The sequence below is a fragment of the Dermacentor variabilis genome, chromosome 6 (assembly GCF_050947875.1).
Source record: "Dermacentor variabilis isolate Ectoservices chromosome 6, ASM5094787v1, whole genome shotgun sequence".
In the NCBI taxonomy this organism is placed as follows: Eukaryota; Metazoa; Arthropoda; class Arachnida; order Ixodida; family Ixodidae; genus Dermacentor; species Dermacentor variabilis.
Window position 1 is genome coordinate 110,976,834 of NC_134573.1, and position 25,651 is coordinate 111,002,484.

The 25,651-nt window shown below is 48.2% G+C and overlaps 1 protein-coding gene across 1 annotated transcript in view; it reads left to right on the forward strand.

Moving 5' to 3' along the window:
* The window catches only part of LOC142585020 (sodium-coupled monocarboxylate transporter 1-like), an 87,290-nt gene extending 63,154 nt beyond the window's left edge, over positions 1-24,136 (forward strand). Inside the window, exons 11-18 of the mRNA XM_075695453.1 lie at positions 422-510; positions 3,327-3,436; positions 7,058-7,125; positions 7,876-7,962; positions 16,903-17,069; positions 19,803-19,900; positions 19,982-20,097; positions 23,099-24,136. Coding sequence (XP_075551568.1) covers positions 422-510; positions 3,327-3,436; positions 7,058-7,125; positions 7,876-7,962; positions 16,903-17,069; positions 19,803-19,900; positions 19,982-20,097; positions 23,099-23,182 — 819 coding nt within the window. The 3' untranslated portion in view covers positions 23,183-24,136. The remainder of the gene's footprint in view (positions 1-421; positions 511-3,326; positions 3,437-7,057; positions 7,126-7,875; positions 7,963-16,902; positions 17,070-19,802; positions 19,901-19,981; positions 20,098-23,098) is intronic.
* The last annotated feature ends 1,515 nt before the right edge of the window (positions 24,137-25,651 follow it).

The following is a 25,651-nucleotide window of genomic DNA, read 5'->3' on the forward strand; positions in this document are numbered from 1 at the left end:
TAAAACCAGGCATTGGATTGGGTAAAGTCTGGTAAAAGAAAAACATAGAATGTGCTTATCACATTTAAACTCTCTACTCAATACTTTCAGAGAGTATTGCTCGCTTCTAGAAATATTTGAAGGGCCAGTAACGTTCGTCTTTGCAATGAGTATGTTGGTCAAGGACCTAAGATCTTCCTCGCTAGATTTTTTGCTAGCTACCTGCTGGAAGCCGCGATGGTTCGATGCAGAGACAATTTCTCCAATGATATATGACACAATTATCCAATGCTCCAATGCTATGTTATACCTGTATTCCGGTTCAAGTTAAAAATAGCCAGATCGCCTAGAAACAATCTGGCTATTTTGGTGCTCGCGCCAACGTTGAGGTCACTTACACTTCACCAACACTTTTCTTTATTTTTTTTTTTTTGCTGTGCAGTTGATGCCGTACATTGTTCAAGACCTGTTGGGAAAATACCCAGGCCTGTCGGGACTCCTGGTAGCTTCCGTCTTCAGTGGCTCTCTGAGGTAAGTTGTGAAAGGTGCAGTGGTTAGCTGCTGTTCGTAATAACCACTTGCTGGTCACTAGTGGGACACTTGATATCCTACACCATTGTACCTTATGGAGCCAACAGGTAATGAAGCCATTCGCATACATTCCAGTACATGTATGCTGTAAGCTTACCCATGCCGTATATGCGCGTATTATACTGCCACACTATACAATCACTAAAGTTGCTCATACCAAGTCTTGCGTTCATGACTAAATTATTCCTCACAATGTTGAGAATGGTAGCAGACAAACAAATGACATCAGACATAACATTCGCAGCGCATGCCGTTTATCTTAAATATTCCCAGGCTATTAAATATTAAAAGCGCAAAATAATACATCTTCTCAAACCTGAACGTGGTGTAATTTTACTGGGGCGACTCCTTACGGTCAGCGAATTGGCGCCTGTGTGATGTCATTACAGGCCCTATACGACGTATTAAAGCTTTTAAAGGTGCCCGAAATTTTGGCGCCCTTGCGTAAACCCAGCAAGATTTCTGGACGTCTGTACATAATGTTCTAACAGACCCACACTACAACATATCACATGGGAGTGCCTGGAAAGGCCTTCACATATTACTAGCCCATGCATAAATGCCCACCCACTCATGTTAAATAGGCAGTGGGAGGCATGGCTTGCAGACGACGGAAAGGAGAGCCAACTGGCTATCCTGGACCAAGCCCAGCGAGCCGCTCGCGCCAGTGGAGCACTGGACTAAGGGCCCGACCACGCTCGCCTAATTTTCTTTTTGAAAAATAATGTTTCCTTCCTTCCGCGTATGTCACGTCGGCGTTAGTCGAACCCGCGTATAGTTTGAACACCGTCCGAGAGGTTCAAGCGCAACACGTAACTTTGTTATTGCAGTCAGTGCCAATATTTTAATTGAAGGGTATAAATGGTAAGCTAAAGGGAAACGAAAAACAACTATCCGCCAATAGGAGCCGAGTTCATTATCTGTTGGATTCGTGTGATTCTGATTAACGAAAATCGGGATCGTCGTTTCCCCTTGTACTCTCGTACACCATTGTACGTATTTATTTTTTGATGAGAAAACATCAAACGGCCCATTGAGCGAAAACGCCGGCGCCTGTACACCTTAGCAACGAAAAGTACCTGAATTCCCATTGGCTACGACGTCACGTCGCGAGCACGCGCCTCGATCGGGCGAAAGGGAACATTTGTACGATAGCGCGCCAGGTGTTGCGTGAGGAGAGAGGGCACCGACGCGACGCCACGTCATCCTCGCTCTCGGAAGCCGGCGCGCGTTCTGTATCTATCTCTCTCACCCCCACTGGCGTAGCAACAGGGGGGGCCGGGGGGCCGTGGGCCCCGGGTGCACGGGGCCAGTAGGGGGGGGTGTCATGTACGTCTGAAGACACCCGAAAATTGTCGATATCCCCGCCTTCCTCGACTACACCCGAGGGGGGGGGACGAGGGTGACAGAAGAGCTAAGGGCCCCGGGTGCCAGACGACCTAGCTACGCCACTGCTCACCCCCACTGGGTTTAGGTGCTGCGCGAGCCGGCCGGCTTCAGTGGCCGCTGCTGCTGCTTCCTCGGTCTGCTCATCGCGCAGGACGTCGGAGCATGCGGATATATTTTTTTTTATCTTGTCGGCTCTTTCACCTAACACTACTGGTATTTTCTTAGTATTGGATTGAACTGGTACTGAGGGCGATTTTGTTTTATCTTTAGGTCCCGCGTTTACGGTTTACGGTGGTGCTTCAGTACGCTGCGTCGTGTTCGACAGAGGAACACTGTGTGCGCGTGTACGGCGAACCACCAGTTCTGCGTTTCCTTGCGACGCCCAAAGCGGGCTGCAGATGGTTGGGACACGATGCCGACGCCGCGAGTGCAGCTGGAGTGTCCGTACACTTGTTATCGCAGTCAAACAGGCATGTGCACACTCTAAAAGCAGTTGCACCCTATGGGGTGTATATTTGCCACACAGCAATAATCGTCATCTGTCTTGTCCGCATTTCCTTTCTTTAACGCGGCGAGCCGGTACTTTCCAGTAACGAACGGCATGCGCGTTATCAGCATGACATAGCATTCCCGACAGGAAAGTAGCGAGCACAGCGTTTTCAAGAAATGATATGCGGGCACGACAGATGACGATTATCGTTGTGCGGCTAATATACACTCTAAAGGGTGTAAACTTTTCTTAGAGTGTAGGTCTCGGCGTTTCTGCTTGGCGTTCCGTCTTGTCACCTCCCTCCACGTCAACGCTGAGCGACGCTATGCTAGCCAACGCCGTCAAAAGCGACGGCACCAAAATTTGGCACATTTATCCCTAGGCATGGAGGAAGCCTCGCTCCGCGTCGACGCCGAATGATGATAGCGATCCATGACCCCAACTGACTCCGGTCGGCTTTTGGCGATGACGTCATGGAGCACAGCTTTGATCAGGCGCGTGCCCTTCTGTCCTCCCTCTTCCCTTACGGGCTTGACGTCATCTCGCGCTCCATCCAATGGCGCGCTCCTCTCTGTCCACCTCCCTGCCTGCACTTCCTTCTACACTCCCCTCCTCCTTACACACAGTTGCCCACTCCTGCCTATAGTTCGAGACAGACCAACAATACAAAGTGGGTGAATTACCAGAAGAACGCTATCACTTTAACACAGAGCAATATGACGAAGACGGTGGGGACACACGTGCAGCAGACAAGAGCTGAGCCAGCGTATATGCCATTACAAGTTATTCGTTCTTTCGTGCTGATTAAATTTGGGAATGTTGCACCAACTTGTTCGAATGCAAGTACCCTTCTCGATCACCACCCACCCCGATGCAGCACCCTGTCGTCGGGCTACAACTCAATGGCGGCGGCGACCTGGGAAGACCTCATCCAGCCGCGGGTCAAGCTGACGGAGACCCAGTCCATCGTGCTGCTCAAGTGCGTTGGTGCGTTCACTCCAGACAGCAAGACGCGTAGAGCCCGAGTGAGCGATATCATGCTTACGGTCCTATAGCCTTCCCTAAGTGAATGAAAGTTTGCACGTTCTGAGCCGCCGTGACGTCACGTGAGATGATAGGCAGCCCATTAAAATCATGGTTCAGAAAAGAAAAACAAGCAGGCAGACTCAATTCCAATTGACGTCTACGTAATGCGAATTATCCTTGGCGTGAGTGGCTCATTAATCGTGTGCGTGTGTATGAAGCGTGCTTTTCGAGGTATAAATATTAGTACACTAGAGCAGCACGTTATACGAACAAATGCTTTGATTTGCACTGAATGATAGACAGGCTGGATATTATGTACATATATCTACATGCAGTGCACTCTATATCTACATTTGTTTAAATTTTCATTGGTGACCCATAGTTTCATGTTCCATTCGCGGTGTTTCTGCTGCGTCAGTTTATTCTGGTGCGACTGGCGGATTGAAAAGGGCCAAGCGTCTGAACGCGCCGGCTTGTCTGCGAGAAAGGGTGTTCTATGCCACTTGTCGATGCATGCGTCCGTGGCGTAATGGTTTCAATATTAGGCTCGTGTGATATAGATCCTGTGTTCTAATTCTGCCGTCGGATAATTTTATTATAGTCTAATTATGACACCGTATATTGCTGAAAATCATTAGTTTGTAATACCACAAAGCCTATGAAAATAAAAATTGGCAGTGGCTTAGCTCGGCTATGCCAGGATATACGTAGCGAAAATGGTTAGCCTTGGTTAATCTTGATTGCAAGTCCAGGTTAGTCTGGTTGTCTAGCTATGTTGCGGCGTTTAGCCAGTCGATCGACGCGTTGTTAGTCTGTTTCCTGGGCGATTCGTTTCCTCTTCATCTCGTTCCATTGTCGATTCCAGGCTTCCTCCTGCTTATAAGAATTGTCGCTGTCCATACTGCCGCCTGAACTGTGGTTGCGGCGCACGCGAGCTCTCCTTTTCAATCCTCCAACATGTTATGAGGCATGGGACGCAGCTTGCGAAGCGAGCGGAGGCAAGCGCAACGACGAGGAACGCGTTGTGACGTCATACCAAACGGCAGATGCGGAAAGGCGCGGCGCTGGCAGCTGCGGAAATCCTGTGGCTCGTGCTACTAGTGGCGCATGCGCAGTTGTGACTAGGGAACGAGTGAGAGAGAAATATCCGTGGCGAGGCGTGCGTTGTGAAGTCATGTGCCTCCTCGGAGCACCGCCACGGCAAAATCGCAAGTTCGCGGCCCGTAAAGCTTTCACTTTAATATCCGCGGCGACGTGCGCGTTGTGACGTCATGTGCCTCCTCGGAGCACCGCCACGGCGAAATCGCAAGTTCGCGGCCAGTAAAGCTTTCGCTTTAATATCCGCGGCGAGGTGCACGTTGTGACGTCATGTGCCTCCTCGGAGCACCGCCACGACGAAATCGCAACTTCGCGGCCAGTAAAGCTCTCGCTTTATTATCCGCGGCGAGGTGCGCGTTGTGACGTCATGTGCCTCCTCGGAGCACCGCCACGGCGAAATCGCAAGTTCGCGGCCGGTAATGCTTTCGCTTTAATATCCGCGGCGAGGCGCGCGTTGTGACGTCATGTGCCTCCTCGGAGCACCGCCACGGCGAAATCGCAAGTTCGCGGCCGGTAATGCTTTCGCTTTAATATCCGCGGCGAGGCGCGCGTTGTGACGTCATGTGCCTCCTCGGAGCACCGCCACGGCGAAATCGCAAGTTCGCGGCCGGTAATGCTTTCGCTTTAATATCCGCGGCGAGGCGCGCGTTGTGACGTCATGTGCCTTCTCGGAGCACCGCCACGGCGAAATCGCAAGCTCGCGGCCAGTAAAGCTTTCGCTTTAATATCCGCGGCGAGGTGCACGTTGTGACGTCATGTGCCTTCTCGGAGCACCGCCACGGCGAAATCGCAAGCTCGCGGCCAGTAAAGCTTTCACTTTAATATCCACGGCGACGTGCGCGTTGTGACGTCATGTGCCTCCTCGGAGCACCGCCACGGCGAAATCGCAACTTCGCGGCCCGTAAAGCTTTCACTTTAATATCCGCGGCGAGGTGCGCGTTGTGACGTCATGTGCCTCCTCGGAGCACCGCCACGGCGGAATCGCAAGCTCGCGGCCAGTAAAGCTTTCGCTTTAATATCCGCGGCGAGGTGCACGTTGTGACGTCATGTGCCTCCTCGGAGCACCGCCACGACGAAATCGCAACTTCGCGGCCAGTAAAGCTCTCGCTTTATTATCCGCGGCGAGGTGCGCGTTGTGACGTCATGTGCCTCCTCGGAGCACCGCCACGGCGAAATCGCAAGTTCGCGGCCGGTAATGCTTTCGCTTTAATATCCGCGGCGAGGCGCGCGTTGTGACGTCATGTGCCTTCTCGGAGCACCGCCACGGCGAAATCGCAAGCTCGCGGCCAGTAAAGCTTTCGCTTTAATATCCGCGGCGAGGTGCACGTTGTGACGTCATGTGCCTCCTCGGAGCACCGACACGGCGAAATCACAAGTTCGCGGCCAGTAAAGCTTGCGCTTTGAAAGGACGACGTTTAGGCAAGTCCAAGTATTAGCTAGCAATATTATGCTGGCTGGAATCACTCTGTTTGCAGCTCCCGTAGAGACACGCTATGCTTGAAACGGTAAACTAATTCTTCGCTGCACCGTTCCTAGATGGCGCCATCATCGGCCTTAGAGGCCAGAAACGTACAAAAAATGCGCCTCGAACTCGGCAAGCAATATTCGCTTTAAAGAAGATCCTCGTGCAAAGAAATGTCTCAGTTAAATGTATACCAAGACAGAGCTCGAAGCGCGTGCGAGGCTTTCTTTCTGTCTTTTTTTTTTTGCGATAACATTCGGTAGGCGGTGAAACGTGTCGCCCGATAACGACAAAGTACGAGTGTCAATATTCACATTCAGCCGTGACAGCTGCATGTAGTATAAGTATTTGCAACTCTTTAATAAGAGGCACTGTCAGACATTTAATACACGTACGAAAGACAGTGCGGTACGAGTCGGTCAGTACGCACTGGTTAGGTGCGTTCTAGGATCATTGAAGTATGCGACGAGAGTAGATTTACGCTAAGCTTCTTTGAAGGTCCACTTAAAAGGAACGCCTCGCGGTGCGCATTGACTCAGTAGTTCAGCCGCCGATTGATAGCCAGCACGCGAAGAGACCATCGTAAGGAGATATCTCCTTAAGTGCATTCGGTGTTAGTTAATCTTCAAGCGCTTTTTTTTAAAACTGAAGGTAATCCGAATAAGACTTCCATGTCTAACCGCAGGGTCATATATTAAGGCGGAAGTCGAGAGTAATTCTTGAAATCCTGTATGCGTGCAGCCGTTGACATATTCTAGCATCATTAAGATGAACCGTTTAAAATCAGCTGCGCTCGGTTATTTTATTGTTCTTACACAAGAGGAAAGGAGAAAGGAACTGAAACAAAGTCCTCTGTCTATCGTCGGCTTGCAAAAACTAGCTTGCGAAAATCGGCTAACAGCAGCGATTGCGTCAGAAAGCACTGCACACATACACATTCATGTAGTGTTCGTTTCTATCGCATGTATATTTCCAAATGGGTGCCACCATTAAAATCTTCCATCATTTTTTCTGCCTGACAGGTACAGCCTACGGCTTGCTGTCAATAGCCGTGGCATTCCTTGTCGGCTCACTGAAGTCCATCATGCAGGTAAGCTTACGCACGTTTGATAACTTCTGGGACTTTTGTTTGGAGCGTGTGCAAGCGCGTTTTGCAGTCACAAAGTAACTTTTATGTTTGTATGCATAATACGACGTTTTGTTAATAAAGTAGCTGGAAAGCCAATCTCCGCAATGTTAGGGAATTGATATCTCGAAACTGGAGCCATCCTGAGAATTCGTTACAAGTGGATTCGCCTTGCGAACTCCCCAGTGTGTGTGTGTGTGTGTGTGTGTGTGTGTGTGTGTGTGTGTGTGTGTGTGTGTGCGTGTGCGTGTGTGTGTGTGTGTGTGTGTGTGTGTGTGTGTGTGTGTGTGTGTGTGTGTGTGTGTGTGTGTGTGTGTGTGGATAACGCGGCCGATCTTGTCGGAAAACTCCCGCGAACCTGTGTGATTACCTCCTTCCATGAGGCACGCAAGTAGAATTTTGCGCCATTACACGTCCATGAGGCTCACATGACTAAAGAAACTTCAGGAAAGAGGCCTCACTGAGTAGAACTTGCTATCTCAAGTAAAAAAGCCAACAGACTTCTTGGTCCGTATACAGTGTGTTTTCCTAACGAATGGTATCTTGAACGAATAACAAACTGAAACTGAATGTAAGAAAGCGATTGCCAAAGAGACACTCACCACGTGCGGTCCACACTTCTGTCCGGAGTATATTGCAGGTGTGTGCATCAGAGCTGGTGGAGAGAGGGAGGGTTGCAGAAGCCGCGTTCCTTATACAGTTCGAATGTCGCAGGCTTCCACTAGTCTCTTGGGAGTAACTTCGGGTCCTCTGCTGGCCATCTTCCTACTGGGCGTCCTAGCTCCCTGCTGCAAGAAAACGGTAAGCTCACCATTCGACGTCATTTCCTGTTGAAATTGAGTAAGGTGGCCCACAACCGAGCATAATATAGGAAGGACGTAAGCTCGGAGGTAAAGCTATAGCGCGACGAGCCACGATACATATACGGGAAAACTACAATGCGTCCGTCCGCCTCTAGCGCTGTCTCGCTCGTGAGAGATGAAATCTCGTGCGCATTGAAGCCAAGCGGCGCAATCTTCGCTGAACTTAATCTGAAGTATCAACGTTTTGCGAGATTATATAGCCCGATTCAAGCCTCCCAGGCGCGGCTCTGGGTTATTCAATAAGTGCAAGTGCACCGGGTCGTCGTAACTATACCTTATCGTCTGCACGGGATCCAACTGAATTCAGTTCACCGAGACACACCAGTGAAGCCAACTGGCTGAATGTCGTGTCCGTCTCGCTATAGTCGAGCACAAAGCAGGCGCGTAGCGCAAGGCGCACGCAGCTACAGAGATAGAGCGGCAGTGACGGGAGCGCCGGCTGCCTGCGTTCGGCGACGGGGTGGTTGCAGCCGAATCGCGCTTTGTCGAATGGCTACAAGCACGAGTCTAAATAATCTCGAGCTTCTATGGCGCTATAAAAAAATAAATAAATACGCTAGCGCGTGACCGCCGATGTGCCCCTCGCCGCCTCCTGGAATCCAGCGACGGCATCAGCGACTTCTTGCACTGCGATCCGGCCGGGTACGATGTGGTGGCTTATTCCGCACCGTAAGGCTCGCAGGCAAGAAACGCGTCGCGTCACAGGCACGTTAATTATAGTCGACGTTATCGGCGCGCGGGCGAGCGTCGTTCGCGGTCAGTCACGCTACGTCGGTTGCGCTGCGCCAGCCGAGATGCCATCCCCTCTATACTTCAACGCGCGCGCCGTAGGCTGCTATCTTCGGAGCATGCGCAGAACGTTCGCCAAGTCGCGCGCCGTCCGCAAAAGCCATCTGCGGAGTTGTGTCGGCGCCTTTTCATTCGCGCGCAATGCATTGTGGGTCGACGCGGTCGGCGGCGCCGGCGCGTCCGACGCACCGCAGCGCCGACGTAACGCCTTTACGCAGCCCAAATGGAGATCACGGCGCGCCGCGGTGATTGCAGAACGACGCGCTGTCGTCATTGCGCCGTATGCGATTGCGCTTCCACCGGCGAAGCTCCCGTGTGACCGACTACATGGCCGCGATATTGTAGCGATGCCTTTTCCGGTGCTATAAATGCGTATGAGGAGTGTAGGTGGGCGAACAGTGACTTTTATTGCGACGGAATGGAATACAAATCGAATAGCGCCAGAAACGAATCGAATACTTTTGGAATAGCTTTGAATATTCAGCAGCCGTTATCGCAATTATATAAAACGATTTTCGCATCTCAGTATTCTTAAAGTTGGCAAGTTTCTGTCATCGCGTAGTGCGTTATGAAGCGTTGTTAATTAAACGCGCAAATGGAGCATAGAAGCAAACAAGTAGTTCTTTTCGCATACAAAGGGCTCTTCAGAGAGCGCGAATGATAGCTGTGCAGCCTGTAAAGTATGGCTACCTAAGTGACGTTGCCTGCTCCACTACGCAAGTTCTAGTGTTTTATGTCTATACTATGTCCGCGGGGTAATAATTTACCGTACTTTTGCACCAATTTTATGTTTATCTGGGCGCAGTTGACGTTCTGAAATATTCGAAGAGTATTCGAAGAACCTTCGCATTTACGAATAGTGATTATTCGTTTCGAAGACCAAATCGAATAGGATACTATTCGATTCGTTACTCAAAAATTTCTAATATTCGCACACCACTAATTAAGAGAGTCAAAGTGCAAAAAAAGTGTATGTCCCAAACGCCATATATGTATGTATATATATATATATATATATATATATATATATATAACAATAACAGTTGCACTTGAAGAAACTTCGCGTGACCTCGAAGAATTGTTCACTGTATACTGACGGCCTTATATGAGTTGTTACAAGACCTCATGGTAGGAGGCAGTTAAATTTCAGAGCCTGAATCCGCTCGCACCACCAAGAGACGTCTCCCGGATGCGGCATACAATAAACGGATTCAGTTAATCACTTTAGGAACACATATATGTTTTGCGCCTATTAAGTCGCACAAGAACACATAGATGAAGAAAGCCATGTGACGCCTTCTGAAAGTTTTGATACACAAAGGTACAATCAAGAAACCTTTTCGTTAGGAAAGATCATTTGAGAAGACAGAACATATATAAATATTACACAATACATAATAATTTCTCACCACTACATGTGACTAAAACTATTAGCATAAAACAATGTGACTCCATAACGCAATAGTTTAATCACTTGTTAAAGCGTGCCTTATGTCATCGATTCATTTTATTTTTCGGCGGTAGAAAAGATGATTACAAGGTAATAAATTATCATGCACACAAATAAACAACCATATTAACAAATAAACCAATAAATGATACGTCACAGTGATATATCAAGAGAGCGAAAGGACGCGAGAGCAAGTAGGAACAGCGTGGATTTTTTTTATTTTATTCATTTATTTATTCAGAATACCCCTAAAGGCACCCTCGCACGAGGGTGTTACATAGGGGGGGGGGGGGTTATACGTCATTGAGCAGCTGATAAAGCATATGGCAAATAAAAATTAATAAGGACAGCACTGACTACACTCTAAGAACAGTTTACACCCTTTGGTGTGCCCCTTCTGCCACACAACGATAATCGTCCTCTACCTTGATGCGTTTTCTTTCTTTAACGCTACGAGCCCGGAACTTTCCAGTAACGAACGGCACGCGCGTTATCAGAAGGGGCATTCCAAAGGTGTAAACTGTTCTATGCTGATAAAGCGCGTGCCGTTCGTTACTGGAAAGTTCCGTGCTCGCAGCGGTAAACAGAGGAAACGCATCAAGGCAGATGACGATTATTGTTGTGTGGCAGAAGGGGCACGCCAAAGGGTGTAAACTATTCTTAGAGTGTAGGGAGCTTTACAGGATAGCGCAACCAAGCGTCTTTGCGTACCCAAAAAGCCTCACCCTGCTTGCGCTGTTATGTATCCCATTTTCGTTCCTTCGTATAACTTTTTGCGTTGTTTTCTGAGCCAGCTAGGTGGTTTGCTTGAAGCTTGCCTCACTTCCCTGAAGCTTCCTTCACTGTCTCCTCGCCTCGTATTAGCGCCTGATAACTTGTGCCAACTGAATACTTTACTGTAGAAGGAAGCACTCTCTCTGTAAAACTGGCGCCCTTGTACAGAACGGGTCAGAGCTATATGCGACAGCTTCCTACATTTTTCTTTTATCAAGACTTATCGCCGCGCAACCTAAGGCGCACCCCTTCATTAGAACGAGAGCGAATAACTTTCCGAATCAGTCAGTTACGCCGACTCAGGTTCGGCCGGTTGCACTGAATGTGTTAGTTAAGCGCACGTTTTTTCCTAGTTTGTAGTGAATTCGCTTGGCTGTCCGTGCGCCTGAAGAATACTACATATATACGCGGGTCAGGCGCTTTATTTTGGAGGTAATCTGCGCCGGGTTCAAGCTTGCAAGCAGGGATGGCCATTCCCTTCGCCTGCGCTGTATCCCCGCGCCGCCCATGTGTTATGTTTCCGCTGGTGCTTATACGCGTCATTCGCAGCGTCAGGCGGGTTCTGGCGAAGTATACGGATAAGCGGCGTGCCCACTGTTGGCTTTGTCGTTGTTGCTCATGCATGTGTTTGTAGCCGGTGCACAGTGCGACGGCCGCAGCCGCGGTATACAAGCGAGCTCGACGCACGTTTTCTACTAACCGTTTTGTTTCTCGTCGTCGCCGTGATGTTCCGTATGATGTCCAAAAGCCATATGAATGAGCGACCCATACAACGTGGATGCAAGAAAAAGCGCGTAACATTGAGCCCAATAGGATGGCTGCTTGGTGGGCATTATCTTCCCACGCGCTCAATGTTCGGGTTAGTTGGAGGTCACGTGATCAAACCCGCGCTTGGGAAGGAGAGCGCGCGTCCTTTCCTCAATCCCTGCCGTAGTTGCGAATGACTGAGCGCGGCGGACGCTTACGCGGCCCGTATCTTATTGTTGGTGATCGCTGCTGGGCGCAATCATAAAGGGCGAGCAGAGACGGCTGTTAGCTTCGTGCGCGCTGTCTTCCTTCCCGGGCTGTCTTTCCGCGCCCCTATGCTGCAGCTAGCGTAGTCTAAGAGAGAGCGGTAATTGGAGATATCGCTGACAGGGGCCGTCCTGTTGTAGTGGACATAAAGATCGGCAGATGATGATGGTGATGATGATCATGATGATGATGATGATTTGCGGAGTCGTGGTGAGTCGCGCGGTTGTACGATCCGTTCGCCCCCGCTGCCGGCGTTCTTCATAATGCCAGCGTAGTGACAGCGAGTGCTCGGGGTTATCCAGTGAGATATTTTGAGGTTTACATGGTGCGTGCATTACACTATGCTTGTCATTTTATATGTAAGTGAATGTTTACTACCATTTGTATGGCTGATATAACTAACGTATAGACTCGTGTAAGGGCCACACTTTATTGTCGCGATTTTGACGAGCCTTACACGAGACCAGGCCACTTGACCTCATTTTTCCTACGTGTATGAAATCCGCCGTAAACCACCGAGATCGCCTCCTCTCGCCATCTAGAAGCGATGCGCGAAAGTACGCTGCGCGAGAGAATTTGCTGTTTCGGAATCAGTGCACCAAACGTGATTGCTTCTCGGTTAAATTTTTAAAAATATTGGCTGTCAAGTTGGGGGTGGAGCACCCACATGGGTGCGGTTTTTACGCGGATTTATACTGGTTAAATTTTTCTTCGTGTAAGTTGTTTTGTACTTCGCTATCACTAGTACTGTTTCGCCTTTCCGCGGAAACTGCAGCCTCTCATTTTTTTTTAAAGTGAGTTTGGAGTATAAGCACTGCTGCGCATGACTGCTATTGATTCTGACTTCGAGTAAATCCGGCTTGGCCTCCTGATTACGGTTACTGATTGAATATATATATATATATATATATATATATATATATATATATATATATATATATATATATATATATATATATATATATATATATATATATGACCTCTGCATGTAAGTGGCGATGCTTCCATCCCTAATAAATGTTGTAAATCATTAGGAGTTTTTTGTTGTTTTTCATGAGTCCTTAGTATTGCCTACTGGAAAGAGAAGCAACACTGAGGCACATATCACTCACATGTATTTCATACGCCGTTGATAAAACACTCTGCAGAAACACCCTAAGACAAAATTACACCCTTTGGGTACGTTGTATCTTGCCACACAACAATAAACGTCATCTGCCTTGACCGCATTTCCTTTCTTTAACGCTGCGAGCCCGGTACTTCCCACTAACGAACGGCATGCGCGTTATCAGCATGACATAGCATTCCCGACAGGTAAGTAGCGGGGGCGGCGTTTTCAAGAAAGAAAACGCAAGCAAGCCAGATGACGATTATTGTTGTGTGGTAGATGTACACCCCAAAGGGTGTACCTATGTCTAAGAGTGAAGGGTCACTGCAAGTCTGCAGGTTTTTTTTTTTTTATCAATAAAGAACGCAAAGTAATTTGAAGCGAGGTGAAAATACAGCAACTTATTTATTCTCTAGGCATAGGCTATCCAAAACATTAGGAATAATTGTTAGTTGGCTACCTCCTCTCTTGAAAAAATATAATAAGCTTTATCTTCTGTACATTTCTAAAGATTTTGGAGGACGCTTAGGCTTCGCCTTTAAGAGTGGAACGCGTAGCGTTCGAAGATCCCTGACTGCGTTTCACGCTTCCCGGCAACTGCAGCTTGTGTAAGCTTAATGTTTAGCGGTAAACGCTGGCGGCGAACGCTATGCACGAAGGGGAGCAAGAGGGCGAGAAGCGCGCCCTCTTGCGTGGGTCGATCTCCTGTTATTGTTGCGCACTTTTAATGTTTCAGTCTGCGAATATCTAACATATAAGGTAAGCGCTGTCGGTGTTTTTTTTTTCTTAACAGCGGAGCTGTCCTAAGTTGAGTCTTCACCATCCGGTGTCACGCGGGAGGGAGGGGGTCAAGTTAATGGCGCAAACCCACTATGCGGGATAGGCCATAGGAGGGGGAGGAGAGGGGTATAGGAGCAGGTGTTTCGCCGGCGCGCGCCCTTTCACCCCATGAATTCCGTTCTGCGCGAACGGCAGCGAGAGCTCGCACGAGAGCGGCAGCGCAGAGATCGCGCAAATCGCGAGCTTCGAGAGCGAGAAGCGCAAGCAAAGCGCTAGTGGAGGGGAGCCGCTACCGCCGAGGATCGAGAACGGGAAGCGCAAGCCAAGCGCCGGTAGAGGAAAGCCAACCCCCACTTTCAAGAGAAAGCAACCCAAGCCAAGCGCCGGCAGAGGCAAGCTAACCCCCAACTTCGACAGTATAGGAGGCCGACCAGAGACGTCGACGCAGGGAGGTTCCCCCTCGGAGGGTGCTGATGGACGGTTCAAGAGAGAATTCCTCGACCGTGAGTGCGGCCATAGCTGCAACGCCTGTGATAGACTGTGGTCTGGTCAATACATCACGCAAGAGTGTACGCAAACCGGAACAGAATCTCGAATCTAGCAAAGCGACGACAACGAGACAAGACTTTCTTGAAAATCGCGCTAAACACGAGTTCAAACTTGAGAAAACGACCACCAGTTTCGCTGTTTTTAGAGCTTTCACTGCATGGAACTGGCTTTTTTCGTTTTCATGACATTTGTTTGTGGGCTGTCGCTCTCAAAATTCTGAGAAATAACTTTGTAAAGAATGAAAGACAGGTATGAACTTTGGTGATGGAAGTGTGGTTGGGTTTGCGTGGTTCGGAATGATGTTTCGCGAAAGGTGGTCGACTCTGGACGCGGACCGCCGACGCCATTATTTCCGCATCACGGGGCGCTTAACGCTCTCGCGTTAATTTATTGCGTTTACGCACGGTGTTCACAGTTAAGAAATACGGATAAGGTAGCTGTGCTTCTAATGCGCTTGTCCTCTTACTGTGGGGATTCCCGGAAATAAAACTAACGTATGAATTAAAAGCTGAGCACGTCCGCACCGACAATGATGCAGTAAGCTTTTGGCCACAATGATATTTTAAGTTAAAAGGTATTGGGGGTGGGCTCCACCGCTGGAAAAGCTGGCACCACCGTCGGCGTGACGTGGCATGAGGGATCACGTGGACACAGCGCCCGCGTCGGCTGCTTCGGAAGCGCCGAAGCGGCCTGAAAACGAAAGTTTAAAGTCCCACCTGCGCTGCGGTTCTGATTAAGTGGTGAGGCTTTACCACCTTAGGTGTCCGCTTGACAACATTTGAAAGTACTATAATAGGTAGTGGCTGCCTTTGGAGGCGTGCAGCATGGTAGGCTATTGCTCGGTGCCGCAGTGCCGGGCGTACGCAACGGAGCCCGGTGTTAGCCTTATTCACACGTAGCCCCAAGAAAAGGAGCTGCCTGAAGCATGGCTTGCGAAACTTAGGGCCAGCAGACAATTACCGGCTACAACGCGGGTATGCAGCAAGCACAGACACAAGGAAGATATCTGCTACGGCACCAGGACTTCGCGACGTTAGGCGAGTAGCAGAAATAGCGCACTGAGACGCTCGCCCGCGCCCGCCGCCCGGCTAATGTCATGACGGTTTGGTCTATTAACTTGTCGTTGCTAGATACTGGCAAGTTCACTGGAACCGAAAGGGTGCGGTAAGACGCACATTAAAAAAAGGCATGGCATATGGCCATGTTTGTGTTATGAATTAATCTGCTGGATTACCAAAAAGAAGCAGAGGGAAATCGCACGCTGAGAAGACCGATAAACATATACAGTGCGACCCAACTTGAGAAATAATATTGAAATGTCCAAGAATTTAGAATACAAAAAAAGATTGAATCGTCGCGGCGGCACATCACAGTCGCCGTAAGCACTGAAGTCTCTATAACGAAATTATTTTTAACAGTTCTGATAGCGTACACGCAACAATGGTTGCTAGTGCGCTGTCAAATGCTCATATGCGGAGGCCTAAAGCTCACGGCACGGTGCGAAAACGCTTTCACAGCGAAAGCAAAACATTGTGCGCGGACATACATGCAGACGCATAGTCGGTTGCTGCAAACCCGTGCGATTGCTGCATTGAGGCTTCATTCTGTTATGTTCCATTTGTGTATACAGACGGCCAACTATAAGAACATATTTCACATAGACTCAGCGTTTGTCTACCTTTCACGCAAGAAGCCGGTTCAGGAGACTCCATCGCGGTGACCGCGCGCAGTGGCGTTCACTGTACGTATTCGGTAAGGAGATAGCGCCTGTAAACGATTCTGTTGTTTCAGTTTGCCCAAGAGTATTCTATCGACAGTCAAAAACTTCCCTTGTTTTGAGAGTACTTACATAAATGTCCAGGAGGGCTGCCGCGTGGTGTTTTTATTGAGCGCCGTAAGCGAAACCTATGAGGAGCGCGCCGCGTGATCCTTCGTACTACCCAAGGGAGGCGCATCCGACAGATGAAGATTCCGTAAGTCCTCGCCCCCAATCTCAAAAAAAAAAAAAAAAAAAACCTCAAATGATGTGGGTAGCAGAACTCTATTAATGGCACTTTGGGGCAGGGGAGGTGAGAGTGCGGTCAGGCTACGGCATTGCCGGGGGGAGCTCTGTCGCCTCCAAAAAAAAAAACTTCGGGAGGGGGGGGGGGCGGGGGAGGGCGGGCCCCGGAGCCACACCGTAGTCGGTGCCTATGGTCCCAACCATCATGCACCAAGATTTAAATATATGCAAATGCCACGTAGCTGGACAGAACCAAGGTAATGTTGTTTGCTGTCCAGCGCTCGCCCAGTTCCCTTCTTCCCTTGTGCACTTGTCTGTATGGCTTGCTGTTCACAAGTACATACCAACTCGCCCTGCAAGAACTACCGCAACAGAATATAGCAATGATCCCGTGTGCGCCGCTTTCTCGCAGGGAGCGCTAGCGGGCATGCTTGCCGGGCTGTTCGTCGCCTCGTGGCTCCTTGTCGGTTCGATCCTTCACCCGCGCCCCATAGACCAGCTGCCTACGTCCACGGCCGGCTGTGCCAGCTTCAACCAGACCCTGACGTTGGGCTCGTTCGAGCCTCCGCCAACGCCCAGGTATATGCGTCCCCGTTTCATGTCTACTGGCCTCCTGCAGCTAAACTTTTCGTGGGACAAACGAAAAAGAAATTAGTGTTCAATATTCAGCACACCAACTGCAAACTAGAAAGCCGGCTCCAATATCTCGTGCAATAAGATCACGTACTTCTTCGTGTGTGTATAGGGTGGAGAACAATGACGCGATGAGCCCCCGCCGGGACTATAAATAGGGTGCCCACGTAACTTGAGCCAAGCATTAAAAATATGCAAATGCCGCGTAGCTGGACAGAACCAAGGTAATGTCGTTTGCCGTCGCTTGGAAATACTCAGATTATTTCTTGCATTCTGCCGAATTACATATCCTTAATTAACTAAACAACTTCTTAAATATTATAGTTACATGAAAAGTGTCAATGGGAAAAATGTAGAGCCACATGAAAAACTACCGACACAGCTTTCTGTTGTTCTATACGTGCCACACAAAAGTGTTTTTCCTAGCATAAGAGAAGCTGGCGAATACAAGCAAAGTGCCTCGAGTGGTCAGTCGCGCGGCAATTTAGTGTGTTTGTGGGCTTATTTCATGCTTTGAAAAACACTTCTATGTAGCATGTGTTGAGCAACAGAAATCTGTATCGGGAATTTTTCATGTTGATCCACAATTTTCTCATTTACGCTGTTAATCTAAATTTTAATCTAAATTGAATATTTGAGACGTTGATTAATTAATATTAATTATGTAATTAGGTGGAATACAAAAATAATCTGAGCATCTCCAAGCGATGGAAAACAACATTACCTCGGTTCTGTCCAGCTACGTGGGATTTGCGTATCGTTAAAGTTTAGCTCAAGTTACTTGGGACACCCGCAGTATACAATGAGTGACTTGTTTTTTACATGCACGCAAGTGGTGTAGCTTTTATTGATATCTAGGGGGGTGATTCTCCATAAGGGACCTCATTTTCAATTACCAGCGACGTCTGTGAATATTGAAGATGATGTCTATGCAGTGGCGTAGCTAGGTCGTCTGGCACCCGGGGCCCATAGGTCTTTTGTCACCCCCCCCCCCCTTATGTAGTCGAGGAAGGCGAGGATATCGACAATTTCCGGGTTTCATACTGGGCGCCGCCCGCAGTGCCAAAGTACTGTAGGCTGTAGCACCCAAAACGATTTTGTTTAAGAAGTTTTTGTTGAGTTAATAATATGACTTTGAGTCCTCAGTTCTCGAATTGAAGTGCTTCCTCTATAAGTACTAATTACGGGATTAAGTACTAATTACGGGATTATTAAGGATATGGTTATTACTTATCTGCCATATTTTTCGCGCTACCGAGTTCCTAGTAATCACAAAAAGACATAACTTCATAGAATCTCTATCGGGAAATATCCTTACAAAATTCACCTTTCTTTTTTTATAAAATTCTGTGCAGCTGATACAGACACTGTACTTGTGACACAACAACAACAGTTTTCTTAAACTTTCGAGGGTAAGAAGGAAAGCGTGAAACATAACGGCAGGTATCGCAGCGGCTTCTCGGAGCGAGCGGGAGAGGGGAAGTAAAAGCGAGCCGGACATCGCGGCGGGCCCGCGACTACAGCCTGTCGAGTCATACGCCGCCAAACTCTTCGGCCGAACCGAGTCTGAAGACGATCCAGAGAATCCCATTCGCGACTTTTGTCGGCCCCACTTATGCAACGTCGCTCTCAACGAACGCTTCGCCGTAAACGCGAGCGCCGGGCGCGCTGGTTGAACGCTTTCTTGCTGGTCTTTGTTCGTCTTCGCTGCGCGTTCTGAACGGAAGAGGGACCCAAGAGCCCCAACTCCTTACAACGCCTCACTGTATGTTTCGCGACTCCTGCTCCCAGCATGAACGCACAGCACGAGCGCACCCCACATGAAACGTTCCGCTAAGGCGAGTAGTTTAGCGACCATTTCGCGAATTAAATTTGTTAGCCCGCACATTCGTGCAATTATTTCGTGGGGTGTTGATAGAGCTGCAGTCGACAATTCTGCGGCGCAACGCATCGGGTGCCTGAGCTCGGGCTACTGGATACCGGAGCATTCTTTGCAATTTGCACCCAGTCAAACCGGCGGAGAGAGGGGTGCATTCAGGCGTAAATAACCCCCCCCCCCCCCCCACTGGCCCATTGCACCCGGGGCACACGGCCCCCCGGCCCCCCCTGTTGCTACGCCACTGTGTCTATGTACTTATCCTTATTTCTTGTAGCATTTCCAATGCTTATATTTACATGTTAGATAAGTAGCCGGTTCTCGCTGGTAGGATGACTGAGCGACTGTTCAATTAACACTGCCAACAATATTTGATCGCAATAGGTGCTTGCGGTAGTCACTCAATTGGGAGCAAATGGTACATGGTGGTTAGTTGCGAATTGTAGAATCTGGTTTTATTTGCTTTTCGTTGGTGGTTAGAGTTTATTGTTTTGGAAAGACAGATCACCTTGTTACAATGCTACGAAAAGAAACATGATTTCCTTGAAAAGACGCTTTCGCGGGAATTCTGTGCCTTTATGGTCAACTGCCCCCATCACAAACATTGATGAGAGATTGTCTTCAAAGTAAACATCAACGTTTGAAATAGTATGTAGGTCAAGCTTGTGGGCTACTGCTACTCCGCGCACTGCAATCGCAGAGCAATAAAATAAAGAAAAGAAGAAGGCAGTAATGTTACCAATCCTAAATGGCTAGTTCAACACATTCCAAGTAACAAGCTCATATTTCACTTTTCTGTCCAGCGGCCTGAACCACTTCTACCACATATCCTTCATGTGGACTCACTTCGTCGGCTTCGCCACTTCGCTGGTAACATCGCTAGTCGTCAGCCTAATATTCGGTCAGTCAACATAGTCGTCGTCATTCATTCATTCATTCATTCGTTCATTCATTTCAATTCATTCCATTCTTCCCCCTACAGAAAGAGGAAGCACTAAAGAGGTCGATGCCAAATATCTTTCTCCATTGGCAAAACGATTCAGCGGCCATCATAGCAAAAAGATGGCAAATACTCAGGTTTTTTGGGTGCCTGAGAAGGTAAGTGAAACCCCGTTACTGCTTTTAACTAGTCCATGAATGCCGGTATATTGAAGTTGAACGAACGCAAACTCCCAAGAGCGCGCAACGTTTGTTTGCCTGTCCTGTCTGCTCCCTGAAAACGGTGACCTTTTTCTAAACAACGAGGACAACAAAAACAAAAATGGGCACACTTGTATATAGACACCGGGCGGCCGTGGTATGGTGCCAGCAGCACGCTGGCCAACTGCGCCGCCAACAGCAGCAGTAAGAGCACTGGCATGTGATGCACACGACTGGATTTTCTTTGCAAATGTTAAGGTCTGATGACCTGGAAAACGCACTTCCGTATGCCTGCACTTCAGAAAGGTCGCCCGTTGAACGAGGCTGGTCGCATTCATGGCGTCAGGCATTATATAAAGCAGAAAAGGAGTGTAAATTGTGAAGCAAACGCACTTAGCAAACAAAGCTCCGCAGCAATTAAGCTAAAACCTGGAACTCCAGCAACTTCTGTTATTTTGCTGCGCACGTTAACAGTGCTGTGTATTTAATTATGTAGAGTGGCGAAGCAGCACGAAAATCACAGACAAATGGAGATGTACTCCTCCATTTCTGGTTTTTTTCTTTTAGCCCTGCGTCGTTCATCGCACATATGAGTGTCGGCACGTCCCAGTTCTCTGTTTATTTTTTTTTTTTTGTGTGACATATTGTCGGTCTTAGTGTCTAAGAAATCAAGATCAGCAAACAACCCAACTAACCTAATCTTCAGTCTTGGTCTATTTGACACAATGTGAGACGGCAAGAACAGTCGGCGGTGGCTGGTGCACGTGAAGCTGGCATTGATGGCGAGCGTCAATACTTCGCTGCATTGGCATTCGCCTTCAGTGCAGAGCATGCGGAGTCGTGTACCAGATACAGCCAGAGCTGGGGAGTGCGAGGAAATAAAGCAGTCCCTCACGCCACCCCCTGCTCCCCTCCCTCCTTCCCTGCCTCTAAAAGAGTGCAAAATGATTACAAATCTGCGTGTTCGCCTTCGGTGCCGAAGCTCCGGAGCAGTCACGCCTAAGGATGCGAAGACACAATTTACTTGGAACACGAAGCTCTTGCGAATAAGCAGCTCCTTCATTTACGTCAGAACAACTAGTCAAAAGAAAAACAACGTCGGAAATGTTGCTGTGGAACACACATTCCGCCGTTCCATCTGTTGAGGCTGCGATGAAAACCAATGAAACTGAGTGCCCTCACGAGCTTCAGTAATGTTTGAACAATTGTTCGTACAGACAAAAACGCTACGTTTCTTCAGATTTGCTTCCATGTGGCTTACGGCAATGCAAAGCCGAACAAACGATGAAACAATCAAGCAACGTAGGTGGCGGTGGTGCGTCTGCTGGGCCCAGCCCGGCTGTCACGTGCCATTACATTCGTGGCGGCACCATGTGAAGGCGCCACTGGTCCAAGCTTGTCCACGCCCAGTGAATCTAAATGTTTTACTTGAAGGGACACTAAAGAGAAAAAAATGATTTCTGCATCAGTAAATTACCCTTCTACAACACCAAAACCACCAATATTAATTTACCATAATATGACCCTTAGTAAGCCAGAAAAAGTGCAAAAGCGAATTACAGGTGGCAACGCCTCCTTCCAGTTCCCGCACTAGGTCACTGTGACGTCATGTGTTTGATGGCATCTTCTAGGGCCTACTTAATTATTTAGCGGTGCAGATTGACTACATTGTGTTCTAAGGGAACCAAATATTATATTGAACATGGCAAGTTTCGGGCACCTTTTGAGCCAATGCAGCCCAAACACCAAAACATACTTTAATATCCCTGACGTGACACTGGCGTACCGGCGTCGGGGTTTCAGTGCGAAATTAAAAAACTGATACTTTGACTTTGATATTCTCATTTATTATGATCAAACTATTATTCTGAAATGACCACTTGCAGCGTTCTGAAACACTGTTTTATCAGTGTAAACTGATTTATTATTTTGCTTTAGTGTCCCTTTAATGAATTGGCCTGTCCAGTTAGTGCAGCTGTATAATGAAAGTGACACTAGATGACTCGCTAACGAAGCCAGTTTATTTCGTATATGATATATGCGGATTATTCGAGTTTCGCACTGCCGCACATACATACATACATACATACATACATACATACATACATACATACATACATACATACATACATACATACATACATACTGTGGGGATGCGCGACTCTCACGCGTCCCCTGATATGTTGTTTTCCCGCATAGCTCCCATCTCTTGTAATCCGGCTTCGCCACGTGGCTTTACGGCGGCAGTCGCTATGCTTGCAGGGTAGTACGAGAGATGGCGCGAGTGGTGCTCTGTCAACGCCACCTACCGGCGGGGTTACTTCGGTGCAAAAAGGAGAAGGCTCTTCCTCTTTGGCTCCGGGTCCGCAAGGGGCGCGGACGTTCTGTGCGTGCGCCGCCCCTCCGGAGGGGTGCCAAGTCCTCTTCCCATCTGACAACAGCGCGCCGATCCATGCTTCGGCGAGACCGTCTCGCGATGCCTATACCAAAATGGACGAATGCGATCGTTTGAACGCGCCACCGTTCGCGTGACCGTACGCGCGAACGACCAGACGTTGGTATCCAGCATGTGGAAAAGATATTCGCCCGCTATCCGGTCGCGGTGAGTCGGATTTCCTCGATTTTTCGCGCGCCCATCGGCATGTTTTGTGGATAGCAACTCAGCCAGCAGGCATTGGTCTATGAAAGGTGCAATAAATTCCCTTGTGATTGTTTGCACTACTGTGTTCATTTGTCCCAAGTACACGGGTGAGAACCCCACAATACATACATACATACATACATACATACATACATACATACATACATACATACATACATACATACATACATACATACATACATACATACATACATACATACATACATACATACATGTTCGCGAACCCACCCGACACTCCAGCTCGCAACCTCTGGTAAGAGAGTCGAGTCTCACTTTTCTGAATTGTTCTTTCCACAGGATAAGGCGTCGCCCATGGAGCTCGAAAAACTCGTTGAATTTGAAAAGGACAAGCAAGGCGTGCAAGCGACGGTTACCAGCTGAGCATCAATGCCGCCTAACACTGTGACAGCGGACGTCTGCACCACTTCACTCGTGTTTTGATGCAGCCGAGGCTGCAAATAGGGTCACCTGTTGTACATATAAACCTGTATATAGTGGAAAATGCATAAATTAAATATGCTTAGATACTGAAAGCGTTGCACCATGGAATGGCAAGTGCGTGTAATGCGACGTTCAGTTGTCGTGCAGTGTGTGCCAGCACGTGTACTCAGAATTTTTGTATAGTAGTTGCCGACATATAGCGTGAGACAGGGCAAACCTGCACTGTCAGCACCAAAGGCAGATTTTACACTGTTGCAGATAATTTGGTCATCTAGCTGTTATACATATCAACAAAGTGCTGTTCATTCTTGGTTCAACTTTCTTCATTTTATATTCCGCCCAACACTTCTTTCTTGGAGTGCAATAGCCTTAAGCCCTTATGTTACGTTCCGACCTTGGAGCTTATCGACAAGGCAATTTGTTAAGCACTGCTGTGGTATAAAGTGCTATTTTACAAGTAAAGCTAGTTAGCGTTGTCACCTATATCGTCAACACTCCGAATGTGAGCTCGGCGCAGGTTTGTAATATCGGCTCCTGCTTATACATACATGTATGAGTGTGGTCGCGTAACCTCGGCAAATATTCTTGGCATTACTAAGCTGTGTGCAAGATGCCAACAGGTATGCGCTGCGAGTTTCTCCCAATATGCTTGTCCAACTTCGGTTGCTTTCTGTAGTTTGACGTCACAGACGCAGCTTCTCACCGTGATGGTTTTCAATACGGCACCTTAAGTGTCGTCGGTGTATCACATTCCCTGACGCGGGTAACCTGCACCCACGGGAAAGCTTATAAGTCCCTACCCTACTGGCTGTGTTGGAGCCACAAAGCCGTGCGAGACGCCAATGGATGCAGCTGCTCAGCATCCTGGTTCACCAACATGGCGCCTAGGATGACGTCAGTGCAACCCATCTATGCATTCATCGTCTTTGTTTCAACGTGCAAGTGCTACAGCCGCACCTCACTGTCCCACTCTTTTTTTTTCTTTCTTTTTTTTTTTTAAGGACGAGTTCGCGCTAAGCGCAGTGGCACATTCGAAGCACGGAGGAAGGAAATGAGTGAATTACACTGAAACTCGCCGCGACATTATCATTTATTGGGTCGACTGTCATGGCTTCGATTGTGCTGTGCAATGCTCCCTTCTTAGTTCTTCCTTTCTTCCATGGTTCCTTTCCTTGCTTCACGCGATAACCAGAGAGCCGTTAATGACTGCTTTAAGAGTGCCAAGCTCGTATCCAGAATTAAAGTACGGAATTTTTGAGTATCGCCGATGGTAGACAGCAAAATTCTTGTCCTTGCATGCGATGGATTATTCGGAGAGGTGGAGATTGCTATAATGAGAAACTGAAACGCATATTTAACTAATTAACGGATGCTCGCTTATTAACTTCTTAATTACCTTACGAAACATATTCCAGTTTACAAATTGTAGCCAGGGAGTTTCTACGACGTATCCGCTTGAAATGAATCTCCAGGAAGACACCAGTTTCGATATATTACTCCCAAAGTATGGTATGGAATACATGGGCGTTCAAGTTACTTTTATGCTTCAATGCATAAAAGAGCGTTTTGTTCAAATAGTATGCTTCAATGCATAAAAGAGCGTTTTGTTCAAATAGTAAGTGGAACAACACTGCATTTTTACGGGGAGTTTCATGGCGCATATCAACAAACTGGTGTGTGTGTGTGAAAACAGTTATTCGAATGAGGTCCGGAGGCTCGACTTCTTAAGTCAAGGCGGGCCGCTCCCACGTTGGCACTGTCAGGCCAAGCCTTTCAGCGACATCATGGGCCCTCTGGACGGCCCTTAGTTGGTCCTGAAATAATGGGCTTTGAATCCTTTTCTCCCACTGTGTTCATTCTTCAACGAGGTTGGGGAGAGTAGCAGGGCACCCCGCCAGCATATGTCTGATTCCAATGATGCCATTACAATCGTTGCAGTCCATCCTAATCTCCCTCTCTGGATATATTTTATTAATAGTGTACGGTGTGGGATATGTACCTGTTTGCAATAAGCGCAGTGAGACTGCCTGAGCCCTGTTCAGTTTTGAATGTGGCAATGGGAATTGTCTGCGTCCTAAATAGTAGTGTTTGGTAATGTCATTGTATGCTATTAAATGATCTCTAGATTCCCTGGCTTGATGGTGAACAGCTCGGTTGTGACTGTCACGGTTAGCAAGTCCTCGTGCCAAGTCATGAGCAACCTCATTGAGGTTTATCCGAGTCTCGTCCACTTTTCCCACATGCGCAGGAAACCATCGAATTTCAGTTCTCATAATCCCAATGTTTTCAAAAAGTTTCGCTGCAACACCAGCTACGTAGCCTTTATCAAAACATTTTATAGCGGATTTCGAATCACTGTAAATGCAGGCCCACTTATTACTCCTGATGGCTAGAGCAATTGCCACTTGT